The 15,540-nt window shown below is 40.0% G+C and overlaps 1 protein-coding gene across 3 annotated transcripts in view; it reads right to left on the reverse strand.

The window, feature by feature from the left end:
• Positions 1-6,380: 6,380 nt before the first annotated feature.
• The window catches only part of LOC306886633 (alpha-(1,6)-fucosyltransferase), a 98,222-nt gene continuing 89,062 nt past the window's right edge, over positions 6,381-15,540 (reverse strand). For all 3 annotated transcript variants that reach the window (XM_079443912.1, XM_079443913.1, XM_079443914.1), the window contains 4 exons: positions 14,703-14,949; positions 12,916-13,092; positions 9,052-9,202; positions 6,381-7,722 (listed from right to left, as the gene is read on the reverse strand). In XM_079443912.1, coding sequence (XP_079300038.1) covers positions 7,390-7,722; positions 9,052-9,202; positions 12,916-13,092; positions 14,703-14,949 — 908 coding nt within the window. In that variant the 3' untranslated portion in view covers positions 6,381-7,389. The remainder of the gene's footprint in view (positions 7,723-9,051; positions 9,203-12,915; positions 13,093-14,702; positions 14,950-15,540) is intronic.

Consider the following 15,540-nt stretch of genomic DNA (forward strand, 5'->3'; position numbering starts at 1 on the left):
ACTTTTTAGTCTTAGTCCTTCAGGCCTAGAAAGGCTTACCTTAAGCACACATTGACATTCAGTAACTGAGTCGTGATTGATTTAGGAAGGAATTATACTGTACCCTCTTCCCTTCAAATCTCTGCTCTATAGTCCTGCATCTCGTGCGGAAAAGACAGATGGAGAGGGAGAGACGAGGAGCGGCTGTAAAAGTAAAGACGTTTAACGTGTGAAGAGATAAGAGCCATGCTGCAATTTCTCTGCGTGTCACGGCAGAGATGCAACCTCTTTATCACCCGAGCTATCAGATCAGCCCAGCTGCTAACAGCGCTAAAAGCCCAGGCATTAGTGGACCAGAAACACGCTGTTGCAGCCAACATGCAAACTAATGCCAACGAGAGAGAGATAGAGGGTGACGTGGGGGTCTTTGGCAGTTAATTGAGGCTGCAGGCAGACAGGATGCTAATCATTCTAGAAAACCTATTCTAGAGGAAATTCTTCAATTCCTGCTTCTACAAATTGTTGCCCTTCATTGGAGCACTTCATCTCCTGCCACCTTAAGAATTACAGCTGCTGTTTTGTAAATATCCAGTTCAGTTAAAGGGATAGTTTACCCAAAATTTAATCTTTGCCCATTTATTCACCGTCATGTCATTCCAAACCTGCTGTTCGTTCTTCTGTTAGACACAAAAATAGTTAATTGGCATAGTTAACTCTTATTGTTGGCATGTATTGATCTTACTGTGAACGATTCTTTTCATTTTTAATCAAAATATCATAATTGGATCTTTTGATTAAATGACTTCTCTTTGGTAACGTATAGGCCTACCAGATTTATCCAATCATTTATTTTGCGTAAACCAGTCCCTTTCCTCCAGTCGAATGCAAGCTCACATTCAGATCTGCCTCAGAAACAAGTTACCACGCTAAATACATATATTTTTCAACAAACTGCTTCATGTATATTACAATATGGAAGAAAAGATCTGTTGCCGTTTACCATAACTATAATGCCACAGAGGAATGATATCATTGGAATCATTTTCAGAGTGATTTTTTCCAGGTGATGAATGACAAAAAACCACAAAAAAAAAAAAAAAATTGTGGACTTGATTCGAAAAAGCTAAATGGCCGTAAAAAAAAGTAACGCGTGTTGTTCGTGGTCAAAAATGGAAATGAATGGGAAATACGCAAAAATGCGAAAATACAGAGATTTGTTTTGTGTGTACAATCTATAAATCATTCACGATGCAGAAAAAGAGTGCACAGCAATAAAGAGGTGACACTCTAAAATATCAAGAGTGCAAAATAGACACATTCCGCCCAGCCCCCTCAGACACAAATATATAAATCAGTGTGACTGTAACACAAAGCATGTTTCTGCAAATGCATGAAATAAAATCAATAATTCGGCCAAAAATGCCGTCAAAACACAGACACCAAGGAAGGGGTTACACACTAAAACATCAAGAGTACAAAACAGACACACACATTCAAACACACACTCACTCACACACACACAGACACAGACACACAAGTATACACACAAATGAACTGGTGTGGCTGTAACAATATGGCAAAATTGAGCTAGAAGACTCAAGTAAGAGGTTGAAATCAGATTGATTAATCTCTGATAAAGCATCCCTGTTCATTTTTTGATGTTATGTGTAACAAAATGCCTTTCTTTGTGTTTAGGTTTGACTGTTGTAAAATTAATGCAAAAACTAACCAAAATTCTTTCAAACCAAAATTTAAAAAAAAAAAAAAATTCTCTAAACCTTTACAAAAAGTGGTCTTTGAGAATGTCTAAATATATATCCATATCCACAACTTAATAAAAATAAGCCTTTATGCCTAAGAACCTCTAGAGTTTATAAGCTTTTTTATATAGAGCTATATAGGAATCTACATTTACATTTATTCATTTAGCTGACGCTTTTATCCAAAGTGACTTACAATTGCTATATATATCAGAGGTCGCACGCCTCTGGAGCAACTAGGGGTTAAGTGTCTTGCTCAGGGACACATTGGTGTCTCACAGTGGATTCGAACCCGGGTCTCTCACACCAAAGGCATGTGTCTTATCCACTGCGCCATCACCACCCCCTCTAGTGGCTAATCTAGTGGCTAAACCACAGAATTGCAGATGTTTTTCTTTTTTTACTCCGACCAGATGGACTTCAAAAATCGGATTTTAAAGGCATTGTCTCTATTTTAACATGAAATACTGCCATAATTGAAAAGCAATATCAAAATCTTAGAATTAAAAAAAATATATATTTTCAACGGGAAAATATTGATCATAATTATTGCATAAATATTAATTAGTACCATGAAATTATCTCAAAATACAAAATATAAAAAATGATGAAAAAAAGAATAATTACATTGATTTTACTGAAAATAAAAAAAAGTTACATTTTGGGTGTTCGGTCAGTTTTGACAGGGAACAATACAAGTGTGACCCCCAAATGAACAATACCAGAGGGTTTAGAGCTTGAGCATTTAAAGCAGCAGATAACATAACAGCAGCTTGCGCTTATAGTAAACGGATGCTAATATAGTTATAGTTACTTTAATAATAATTGTTCTTGGTGTAAACGGGCCTTTATGGAATTCAATTTCTCTCTGTTCCTCAAGCAAAATTATCACATGATTTCTATAATAATATGGGTCACTTTTATGAAACATTTAGGGAATTTTTGTACTTTTTGAAGTTTGAGAGCCCCGATTCATTATATGGAAAAGAGCAGCATTAACATTTTGCTAACTACCTTCTTTTGCTTCCACAGAAGAAAGAAAGACACTAACATGTTTGGACTAACATGAGGACAGGAAAACGCTGACAGGCTTGTAAATTATTCATGTCTAAGACATGTAATCTGCAAGACATGTTTACAGCAAGGCCCAATTTTATCTGTGCTGGAATCAGACCATAACACAGAGGAACCCAAGAGGCACCAGACAGATCCAGTCTTCTGATAGCAGTATTCTTCTGAGAGCCTCCAAGAACAACATGACATCCTGCTGGGAGACGGAGCTTATTTTCCTTTTTGTTATATTTTCGTAAGCGTATGCAGTTCATTGGTCAATTTAATAAATAATTGTAAATGGCAATTTCGTTCAAATACCGTTCAAAGTGCGCTTTGTTTAATTAATGAGAGCAGCGTGTGACCTGTGTGTTCAGGAACACCTCAGAGAAACGCACAGTCTGTTTAGGCCACCGCTGGGAACTGAACTCAGTTTCAGAGCTGTAATTTGGGCTATGACGCACACTCACACACACATACATCTAATTTGTTATTAATTGTTGACAGGACTGAAAATCTCATCTTTCCATGGTACTAAAATCACATATGGTGGCACATGTAAACCCACATTTGTTTTGTTAACACGGCGGTGACTTTTACTGTATTTAGCCTATATGGTGGTAACATTATCTACAGGTGCATCTCAGAAAATTATAATATGGTGAAAAAGTTCATTTTTTCTTGTAACTTGTTTCAAAAAGTGAAACTTTCATATATTTTAGATTCATTACATGCAAAATAAAGCACTTCAAAAAAAAATTTGTTTTAATTTTGATGATTAGAGCTTACAGCTCATGAAAGTCAAAAATCAGTATCTCAAAATATTAGAATATTTACATTTGAGTTTCAATTAATGACAATCCCTACAGTATAAATTCTGGGTATCTCTTGTTCTTTGAAACCACAATAATGGGGAAGACTGCTGACTTGTCAATGATCCAGAAGATGAACATTGACGCCCTCCACAAAGAGGGTAAGTCACAGAGGGTCATTACTGAAAGGTGTGGCTGTTTACAGAGTGCTGTATCAAAGCATATTAAATGCAAAGTTGACTGGAACGAAGAATTTGGGTAGGAAAAGGTGCACAAGCAACACCGATGACCGCAAGCTTGAGAATACTGTCAAGCAAAGCTGATTCAAACACTTGGGAGAGCTTCACAGGGAGTGGACTGAGTGCATCAAGTGCATCAAGAGTCACCACGCTCAGACGTCTTCAGGAAAAGGGCTACCAAGCCACTTCTGACACAGAAACAACGTCAGAAGGATCTTACCTGGACTAAGGAGAAAAAGAACTGGACTGTTGCTCAACGGTCCAAAGTCCTCTTTTCAGATAAAAGTACATTTTGCTTTTCATTTGGAAATCAAGGTCCCAGAGTCTGGAATAAGACTGGAGAGGCACAGAACCCAAGCTGCTTGAAGTCCAGTTTGAAGTTTCTGAAGTCAGTGATGATTTGTGGTGCCGTGACGTCTGCTGGTGTTGGTCCATTGTGTTTTATCAAGTCCGGTGTCAATGCAGCCGTCTACCAGATTTTGGAGCACTTTATGCTTCCAACTGCTGACAAGCTTTATGGAGATGCTGATTTCCTTTTCCAGCTGGACTTTAGAACCTGCCAACAGTGCCAAAACCACTTCCAAGTGCTTTGCTGACCATGATATTACTGTGCTTGATTGGCCAGCCAACATGCCTGACCTGAACCCCATATGGAATCTATGGTATATTTTCAAGAGAAAGATCAGAAACAGTCGATCCAACAATACAGACGAGCTGAAGGCTTAATAGTGCCTCAGCAGTGCCACAAGCTGATCGCTTCCATGCCATTCCTCACTGATGCTGGAGTTTGTGCTAAACGAGCCCTGACAAAGTATTGAGTGCATTAATGAACATTTTAAAGAACTTTTCTGTTTTGCAAATCCTTTTTTTTTATTAATCTTAGGAAATATTCTAATATTTTGAGATACTGATTTTTGATTTTCATGAGCTGTAAGCTCTAATCATCAAAATTAAAACAAAAAACTTTTGAAGTGTTTTACTTTACATGTAATGAATCTACAATATTTGAAATAAGTTACAAAAAAAAAAAAAAAAAAAAAAAAAAGAACTCTTTCACCATATTCTAATTTTCTGAGATGCACCTGTATACCTTAACCCTACACTGATATCATGTTTGTGACCCGGGATCACAAAACCAGCCATAAGTGGCCCAAATACATTTGTAGCAATAGCAACAATACATTGTATGGGTCAAAATGATAGATTTTTATTTTATGCAAAAAATCATTAGAATATTATGTCAAGATCATTAAGATATTTGGTAAATTTCTTACCGTAAATATATAAAAACTTCATTTTTGATTAGTAATATGCATTGCTACGAATTTCATTTGGAAACCTTCTCAATTATTTTTCTTTTGCACCCTCAGATTCCAGATTTTTAAATAGCCTTAATTCAGCTTTCAGATAATGAATAAATCTCAATTTAAAAAAACAAATCAACCCTTATGATGAAACGTTACGCTGCTGCAGGAGGAATGCTCAAAACACAGAATTGCATTCACAGTTAATGAAGAAAAACACAGGTGATAATCCACAATTGGAGCTGAGCAAACACACATAGAAACAAGGAGACCCAACAAACACAAACTGAACAGACTGGGGCTTATAAACACAGGATAATTACAAAACACAGGTGCAGGGAATTAATCAATGAAACTAAACAAGGACAGGAAGGTGACCAAATAAGGCAAAACAGGAACTGAAACACATGACTAAACTGGTCCAATCCTGACATATGACTGGTTTTGTTGTCCAGGGTCACATATTATAGTATATGCACTTCTAGGCCAGGGGTTTTCAAACAGTAAAAGTTCATTACCATTTTATTCTGCCTTCTAACATGAGTGGAAATTATTTTATTATACTGACAGATAAAATTTGTATTAATAGAAATGGAATATTTCCGTATTACACATATTTATAATATTACATGTTTTTAATGAGTTTTAGTAAAAAGCCACAAAAATGGCGACCACAGAAGGTTTGCTGTTATTTATTTATTACCTGAGTGTAGCGTGTAGCATTTGGGTCACGCAAAGACCACAGGGCTGGCAAGTGGATCTCTTAGCACAGCGAACACAGCGACGGGATCCAAAATAACTAGCTGGATGTCACACAGCTGTAGCCTGAAAAGTCGCGCAATGAAGAGCGGCTCTCGCATTGCATTTCGTGTAGACAACTGTCGCTTAATATGGGTCCGTTCACACGTCACAGATTTATGGACTGCGATAGTGACTCCTGTCAGTTATAAAGTTGGTGCGATTATAAAACACGGATGTGACTCTCGTTTACAGTATGAACGGTGTGTAAACACAACAGAGCTCTAAAACAGAACTGAAAAAGTATTCTGCTACTGTGAATATAGTCGAAATATAAAAATTGACATTTTTTTACGCCTAGGCCTATATAGCCTATCTTAAATTTTGTTAGCATTTTGGTGCCATTTTCTGAGGTGAAAAAGAGACTACTCAGTGGCTGATTGTCAATTGTCTTTAAAGAATAGCCAGCACACACAAAATTAAAATATAGACAGAAACCCAATTTGTCTAATCAAGTTTATTTGATCTGCTTACCAAAGAGACAATGCCCCCAAACATAAAACAATGAAAACTCCTTCATGATTAACTAAAATTTATACCATAATTATTCTTTCTCTTATTATCATCATCATCATCATCATCATCATCATCAATAATAATAATATTAGTATCATTATCTTCATATTAAGTGACATTTTCTTATCTGTTTTGTATTTTAAAATGTGATAACATGAAATGATCTCTTAAAAAACATGATGGACACATGGCTGTGGATAAGACACTAAGTGGAAAGGAGGGGAGGAGTGTAAATCTGCGTGGAAAGGCTGGTCCATAAGGCTCCAGAGTCAAAACTCGTCCCATAAAAGTGAGTCAATCGCCCTGATAGGCACCGTTTTCCAATCCGCACACACACACACACACACACACACACGCAAACACATGATAAATCTTACAATGAAAATAAAAACAACATAAGTCACATTCAAAAGCACAGTATGGCAGTGGAAATTAATAGCTTATGGGTGTGAAGAGGAGTGTCAGCTGGCGTAGCGATGGCATGAGAGAAACGAGTTGAGTGAGGCTAGAGTAAAGGATGCCATCATTGTGCACAAGGAGGTATAAGAGCATAGAAGGACGAGTTTGGAGTTGCAAAGTCACTTCTTCCAGTTGTGTTCTTAAATTAACATATTCAGTTCCCTTCATTACCCGGCGATTAATTAGAAAGTACCTACAGTACAGTGCCTTCCGTTTCTGTTGCCTTGAGTTCATCCTCTTTGTTTTTTTTCTTCCACAACCCTGATTGCCATTTCAGGGGGACTCAAAGTTCAAGCACCAGAGTTAGGAAGGTGTCCCAAAACCCTGTGAAGAACCCCTAGACAACACACACACAGACATACCTACACAAACACATTCATACACACTCACACACAAAGTGCATTCCCCATCTGGGTGGTCCAGGGTTTCCTCATTTCATAAACAAGAGTATTTGCGCTGTCTTTGTCTCAATCTACGGCTTTTTAAGAAGTTTGTCCGCTTCTGGGTACGTGGGATACTTCACTGTCTCAATCTTCTCTTTGACTTTATAGGAGGGGTAGAGGCCGGTGCGGCCTGTTTTTCGGTTGATTCCCTTGGAGTATCCATCCCAATGGTTGCCTGCAACACCAATCACATCTCCAGGCTCAAGCGGGATGTCGTCGCTATTGCGTGGTTGGTGCGGGTAGATAGCCATCTGGTTGTGGGCGTTCTGCCCACCGAAGTAGTAGATGTCATCGAGGGAATAGAAGAACGAGGAAGCGTCTGGGTGGAGAGTCTGCATGATCTCGTAGGCCACTCGACATACCTGGAAATGAAAACAAAGACACGTCCACAAGCTGCTTTCAAGCTGAAACTTCAGAGCAAAGTGGAGTTGAGAGGATATGCAGGTGCACCTGACAAAGATGAATGGACTTTACAATGGTTGAGCGCTACTCATGAAAAGCTGAAGTGAAGATTAAGGACTATTAGAACAAAGTAACCACAGACTGCTCATGAACATTCTAGAGCATACGGCACATAAAAATGTCAAGATTTCAGATTTCATTGCTTGGATCTGACTGGCTGGCCTTTCTGAGAGTTTTTAATCAGTCTGTCAAAATACAAAGTCTTGTTTTCAATGGATCAGGCTGCTATAATGATAGATTTAGAGGAGCCACTGGACAAAAAGTTGCCTTTCTAAAAGCTGGACACGCTACGATTGTTGATAAGTCTACAACAGGGGTAGCGAACCCTGCTCCTGGAGGGCTACCGTCCTGCAGAGTTCAGCTCCAAACCTAATAAAACACCAGAACGAGGTAATCAAAGTTTTCAGGGTTACTTGAAAATAACAGGCAGGATGGAGCAGGTTTTGAATTGAACGCTGCAGAAACGTAGTCCCTCCAGGAGCAAGGTTGGCTACCCCTGCTCTACAATATGACTTGAGTGAGATCTTGTTTAGAAGTTTTGGTACACTGTGACATCCACATATTTTATGTCAAAGTACGATATTGTAGCAAAAACTTTGGTCCCAATTGTCCTGTTGAAAAGAACTGCGACTTAGAAAATTGATCATAAAGGCAATTAGTCTTCTGCCAATGAATATGTCACACTAAACAATCAAATGTTGGTGATCTGTAATATACAAATATTATTTAATATAAATGATTTTGCCAGCCAAAATCGACAGCCAAAAACTGCACAGTGTGAAGTGGGCAATTTCTGGCAAGAATAAATGGGCCAGACTTTCAGCCGATAGTAAAAAGGTTGGATCTGCAAGACTACTGATTGCCAGACATCATGCCTGGCATGAAAACTTAAAATCACAAACCACAAAGTCTGTATTGTACCAGAGAGTACTTGTGAAGAATATTAGTCCATCCATAAAAAGCTAACGTTTAACAAAGTAGACTCTAGAAAAAAGACATGACCAAAAACCCTAAAGCAAATCCTCAAAACAATGTTTTAAAAATGTAACAAAAAGAATTTAAGGGTTGTCGAACAGTCAAGTCTTAACCCCATAGAAATGCTGTGGGAGGTTTGGGCACTTGCAAAATAAAAAAAAATAAAAAACCTCATGCCGGTGCAAAAAGGGACAAAAAGTTAGTGTAGGAGACAAACAGAACAAAAACTTCTACAAAAGTGGGTCAAACTGTACCTGTGAAGAGAAGGTGCACACTAAGTAGTTGGTCCTGGACAGGAAGTGGATATCCAGGATGACTCCTCTCAGAGAGTTTTCAGTGTAGCGGTTGTGCAGCCCAGCCGACCATGAAATAGAATTATCACTAATAAATTCATAATCAGGATACCTGTACACAAACAAAAAACAAAAATGGGTTAAAAGGTCCTCCATGCTGTCTAACTTAGGCATAATTTTAGGCAAGTTCATGATGTCAAGGCTTTTACAAACAGAGGGCAGCACTGAATGCATCATTTGCCAATAAAGGAATCCCAGGATGCACTACATGCTCAAATTTTCTTATAAGCTGGTGGAAGGAGAATGGAAAATGAACAAATTAATAAAAAATTGGTTTATTTAATTAAAATGTAACAATATCACCCAAAATGTGTGTGCTTTGTATTTATTTATTAGAGTATTGAGCTATTAGCATAGCACCATGCTAATGTCAGACTCTGAAATTAACTGACCGTTCACATCAAGTTCAAGTTCAAGTTGAGCTTTATTGTCATTCCGCTACATGTGGGGACATACAGTGGAACGAAATGTCGTGCCTCGCAGGACCACGGTGCTACATAAATACAGACGTACAACAATGAAGTAAAAAACACTTTAAACCTATAAAAAAACACTATGAACCTACACACCTATACACTATAAACCTATACACAACTAACCTACTTACAGATTTTAACCAATAGTATACTGTATATAAATATTTACCCTATACAAACTAAAAAAAATAGAAGATAAAAAATACAAACTATACGAATGCTTCACATAAATACTGTACATGTGCAAAGAGAAACATTTTGAGTCAAGCAGCTGGTTGGGGAACAATGCAGGATGATTTGTAGTGCATGAGCATGTAAACATACATATATTGCTGAGTCTTTTGTGGGATTGTGTACACGCAGCAGTGTGTGTAAAGTGTCTAGTGCACATAGAGGAGAGTGTGTTACTACAGGTGGTTTGTACAGGCCCACTCACCTGTGTGTAGCACACTTCGAATTGCACAAAAAAGTTCCATACAGTTTTTTTCTTTTGTGTGGTAAGGTTTGGGGTGGGGGGGGTGGTCCATGTTTCAGTTGGTAGGGGTTTGCATGGGGTTTCATAGGGGGTGGTTTGAGTTCAGGGCTCTCACAGCCTGGGGGAAAAAGCTGTTGAGCAGTCTGGCGGAGCGGGCTCTGATGCTCCGGTACCGTCTTCCTGATGGTAGGAGCTGGAAGGGACTGTGGGAGGGATGGGTGGAGTCCTTCAGGATGCTGTTGGTTTTGCTGGAGCATCGTGTAAGGAAGATGTCCAGGATGGAAGGGAGAGGGGCACAGATGATCTTTGCAGCTGTGTTCACTGTGCGCTGGAGGGTCTTGTGGTCAGCAGCACTGCAGTTCCCATACCAGACAGTGATGCAGCTGGTCAGCACTCTCTCAATAGTGCCCCTGTAGAATGTGGTGAGGATGGGTGGAGGGAGACTTGCTCTTTTCAGCCGGCGGAGAAAGTGTAGGCGCTGTTGTGCCTTTTTGGAGAGTGACATGGTGTTGGTGGTCCAGGTGAGATCCTCTGTGATGTGCACCCCCAGGAATTTAGTTTCTCCTGAAGTCTATCACAACCTCCTTTGTCTTCTCCACATTGAAGGACAGATTGTTAGTGCCACACCATTCAGCTAGCTGTGCCACTTCCTCTCTGTAGTGCGTTTCATCGTTGTTGCTGATGAGACCTACCACTGTTATGTCATCAGCAAACTTGATGATGTGGTTAGAGTTGAACTTGGCAGTGCAGTCGTGGGTCAGCAGCGTGAAGAGCAGCGGGCTGAGCACACAGCCTTGTGGGGCACCTGTGCTCAGTGTGGTAGTGCTCAAGGTGTTGTTGCCGACACGGACTGACTGAGGTCTTCCGGTTAGAAAGTCCAGGATCCAATTACAAAGGGAATTGTTAAGGCCCAGAAGGTTTAGTTTATTTATGAGCTGTTGTGGGATTATTGCGTTGAATGCCGAGCTGAAGTCAATGAACAGCATTCTAACATAGGAGTCTTTATTTTCTAGGTGGGTAAGAGCCAGGTGGAGGGTGGAGGAAATTGCATCATCCGTAGAGCGGTTTGGACGGTATGCAAACTGGAGCGGGTGGAGTGTTTTGGGGAGGCTGGTTTTGATGTTGTGCATGACTAACCTCTCAAAGCACTTCATCATGATTGGAGTCAGTGCTATGGGACGGTAGTCATTTAGACAGGACACAGGTGATTTCTTTGGTACTGGTATGATTGTTGTGGATTTGAGACGTGGGGATGACTGCCTGGCTCAGCGAGGTGTTGAAGATATCTGTAAGCACATCTGTCAGCTGTGCAGCACAGTCTCTCAGAACACGGCCAGGTATGTTGTCAGGACCCGCACCCTTGCGTGGGTTGATCCTAGATAGGGTCTTCCTTACGTCGGCTGGAGACAGACAGAGCGCCGTTGGGAGGTGTGGGCAGTTTTTGTGCAGGTGTGTCATTCTGCATTTCATAGATAAATAGAATAAAAGTGGTTGAGTGCATCGGGGAGGGATGTGTCATCATCCCAGGCCTGTGGCGGGGGCTTGTAGTCAGTGATGGTCTGAAAGGCTTGTCACAGGCTCTGTGTGTCTGTGAAGTGATTTTTGATTTTTTGAGCATATGACCATTTTGCATTTTTAATTTGGTATGTAAACCGCGACAATAACAATGGCCGTGAACTCCCGTGGCAGATAGAACTGTCGACAATTCACAAACATAAACTCCACCAGCGATGAACAGTGTTTTGATAATACCGCAGCATTGTTACACCAGTCTTTGTTGATATACACACATACCGCGGGTCTTACCAGATAGTGATGAATCTCTATCTGCTCGGTAGCTGGTTAGCACGTGCTGCTGAATGGCGGAGTCTGGGATGTTGTCGTTTAGCCATGTTTCGGTGAAAACAAACACACAACAATCCCTTGCCTCATGCTGTGTAGACCGACTGAGTTGAATCAAGTCCAGTTTGTTTTCCAGAGCGCTTCCATCCTCTCTCACACCGCTTGCGACGCTGCCTTGTGCGGGTAGCGTCAGTAGGCGAGGCCATGGTCTTGAGGTCCGGCTCCAGCAGTAAACAAAGGCCTCGTAGCTTCTCAGTAGCTGCCGACGAGAGTTGTTGTTTGTACGCGTTGCCGATATCCAAAAGGCTTTGGCGATCATATATGTGTTTTGGATTGATTTCCTTGCGAGTTAGCGGTAATTTTACACTATTTGAAGACGAACAGACAACATTAAAAGGCATAAAAGCACAGTCTTTGGGACCCGGAGCAGCCGCCATCTTGGATGAAGTCCAGAACAACACTTGTAAAAAATAACTACTGTATACAGATAACTATATTAGCATTCACACTAACACATGCGCGCACTGCAATTATGTCATCTGCCATTCTGAATGTTCAAGCTCTTTAAAGTCTGATTGGCTGATTGTCTGTTTTGTTGTTTATCAGCTAAAAAAAAAACATTCTGAAAGTGATTCCAATTATATTATTCCTCTGTCATTGTCACTGTTATAGCTGTGGTGTGGATTATTCTCAGAATTATAATAAATATGAAAACTTTTGTTACAGATATCATCCTTGGTGTGAACTAGAAAGTTGTTGCCTTGTTAAGCGTTTCATTTCAGTCACTTGATGATGTTCCATATTGGTTCAAACTTAGGGTATTTACGATTCTAAGATAGCGTCTTATTATTTTTGTCTAATATTTTCCAGTTAATTACCTACAGGTCCTTAAAAGAAGATGAATTCAACTCCTAAGCAACACAGCATGAGATATTAAGGCTTGTTTTCATAGACTGTATAAAGTGTACTCACTTAGACTTGGCCTCCTGCAGTAGAGAGGGGTCATCAGTGGCGAGGTAAACTCGTTTCTTGTCCACATGCATGCGCTGGGCCAGACTCTGGTAGTGGTCCTCAACATGCACCATGTACTCTTCTATGGGGTGGAATGCTGCCTCCGTCCCTACCTTATCTGTGCGGCGTACATGCACCCTGGAGAGAAGAGCAATACCTGGGTCAGCCTGATTGTGTGCGTCCAAGTGAGAAAGGGATTCAAGGTCGACAAATAACAGGAAAAAATACAGACCAGCAGAATAAAATTTCTTTCTATTTTTTTTTAAACAGATGTTTAAAGGTTTTGCGCTTTGGGCTGGCGATTTTCTGAAAATGCCAACCATTATGTGTCTATGTGTGAGTGTAAAGATGGGCGGCTGAATAAAGAGAAGGCAGAAAGTAAGAATGGTGTGTGTGTGAGAGAGATAGAGACAGAAAGATGTCTGTGAGTGGTTGCGCTCCCAGTAGAGAGCATAGTGGGTGTAAGTGGAGATTGATTGTTGGAGCAGTGGTGGTTTGTGTGAAAGGGTCTCCCTCCTCCTTTTCTCACCCTCCCTCCCCCTCTCTCTCACAAATAAATATATTCAAAACCTATCAGTGCCTGTGTTTCCTAAGCTTGAGGTTTACATCATACACTCTAAAAAATTATGGGTTATTTTTTTTTAACCCAAATGCTGGGTTCAGCCTGTTGGGTCATTTTATTGGGATGTTTTTTTTTTAAATATTTTTACCCAGGTGCTTTATTTAAAAAAATTTTAAACCCAAATGCTGGGTAGATTTTATATAACTAAGTTGCTGGGTAATTTTTTTTTTCTTCCCGACCGCTGGGCTAAGCCTGTCTCCAAAGAAACAACCCAGCTGCTGAGTTACAGTCAGAGCACGGGCTTTTTGAGTCCTTTACAGGAGACAGTGGTTCTCAGCGCTGCCAATTTGGTGCACTTCTTCAGCGAAATAAATGGTTTGTATACATTTTATTTAATTTTTAAAGTCTTTACTGTGCTGTCAATTGTATTATTTTATGCAATGCAACATAAGGATGAAATGTCAGTCAGCTGTGTCAGCAGTGGTAGTTTCGCATGATGGAAATGCTTTTGACGTTCACAGTTCCCCTGGCGAACAGCAGCCCATCATTGGCTCAGATTACGGTGACACACCAGGACACAAATTAGCACTATTTCGGTGAAAAGCGATTACAGAGAACGGTTAAATACGCTTAAATTAAATTAATCATCTTTTGATTATTGCTGTCGCCTCTAGTAATACTGTGTGTGATTTTTAATTTCCAGCCCATTTCAAGCCAGCAATATAATAATTTTTAAACAATAGTTGACTTAAATAAAACAACCCAGCATGCTGAGTAAAAACATTCAACCCAAGCAGCTGGGTCAAAATAACCCAGCGTGTGTTCTGTCCAATATTTATAGATTGCCAAATTACCCAAGTTGGGTTGTTTTTAACCCAGCATTTTTTAGAGTATAGCAGTAAACCCACACATTGACTTATTTCCATTAACTTCTATTGTATCAATACGGAACTTATGCCCATTTGTATCCCCTAAAACAAACAAACAAATAAATAATATAAAACTAAATTTAATATATAAATTAATTATTTAAAAATGTTAATAGATTTTTTTAAATTAAATAATATAGTAAGTAAGCATAGTATATTCTGTCTCAGAAAGCTCCACTAATAAAATACAGTGAAACATGTAGCAACTGAGTGGTTTTGATGGCCTCATGTGATGCTTTGATGTGTAATGTCCTCACCCTATAATGGGGTGCTTGAATCCCAGCTTGGCGGTGGCCTCTTGCATTTCGTTCAACAGCCAAGCCTGAGGGCGGATCAGGTACTTGACAAACTGAGACACCCACCACACAGATGGGTCTCCATGAAGCCTCTGAAGCCGGTCCGCAAGGTCTTCAGGGATGGCCAGGGGCAGATATGGGGGACGAGGGTGCAGGCTGTCCACGATGGGCAACTCGATAACCTGAACATCCCGATCGTTTGCTTCACCTACAGACAATGCACAAGACAATGAGCAGAAAAGATAAAGGAATGCACTGGAGAAATGAAATATTGCGGTATGGACTGTAAATTGGCCAAACATGCTTTTCCAATATGAGATTAATTTACAATTATCAAGTCAATAAAGCTTGATGGAGGAGCTTCTCCCACAGAATAGAGCGCGGGGGCTGAAAACACGAGAGCATGAGAGGAAAAAAAGACAGCCTTAGGCCAGAAACATAATACACGTAGGTATGAAAACCGATACAAATGCTTGGCGAATACATTAAAAGCAGGCGGCAATCTGTGCACACTTTACATTACATTAACGCCTTTGGCAGGCAGTTGTATCCAAAGTGACTTGCAGTGCTTTCAAGGTGTACATTTTGCCAGTGAATATACGCCATATTCTTCAAGCATGTTCTCGCATTAGTGTGGCGGCAACAAACCTCAAGGGGGTGAGATGATGGAGTTCCCTTCAAATATTTGTGCCATTACACTGGATGTGTTATTATGTGCGTAAATTCACATACAAGAGCATGTTTCGGGCCTTAGGGATGCACACTATACTGAAAGCCACAGTGGTGTTGGCCAATATGT

This window comes from Barbus barbus, assembly GCF_936440315.1.
Source record: "Barbus barbus genome assembly, chromosome: 20".
In the NCBI taxonomy this organism is placed as follows: domain Eukaryota; kingdom Metazoa; phylum Chordata; class Actinopteri; order Cypriniformes; family Cyprinidae; genus Barbus; species Barbus barbus.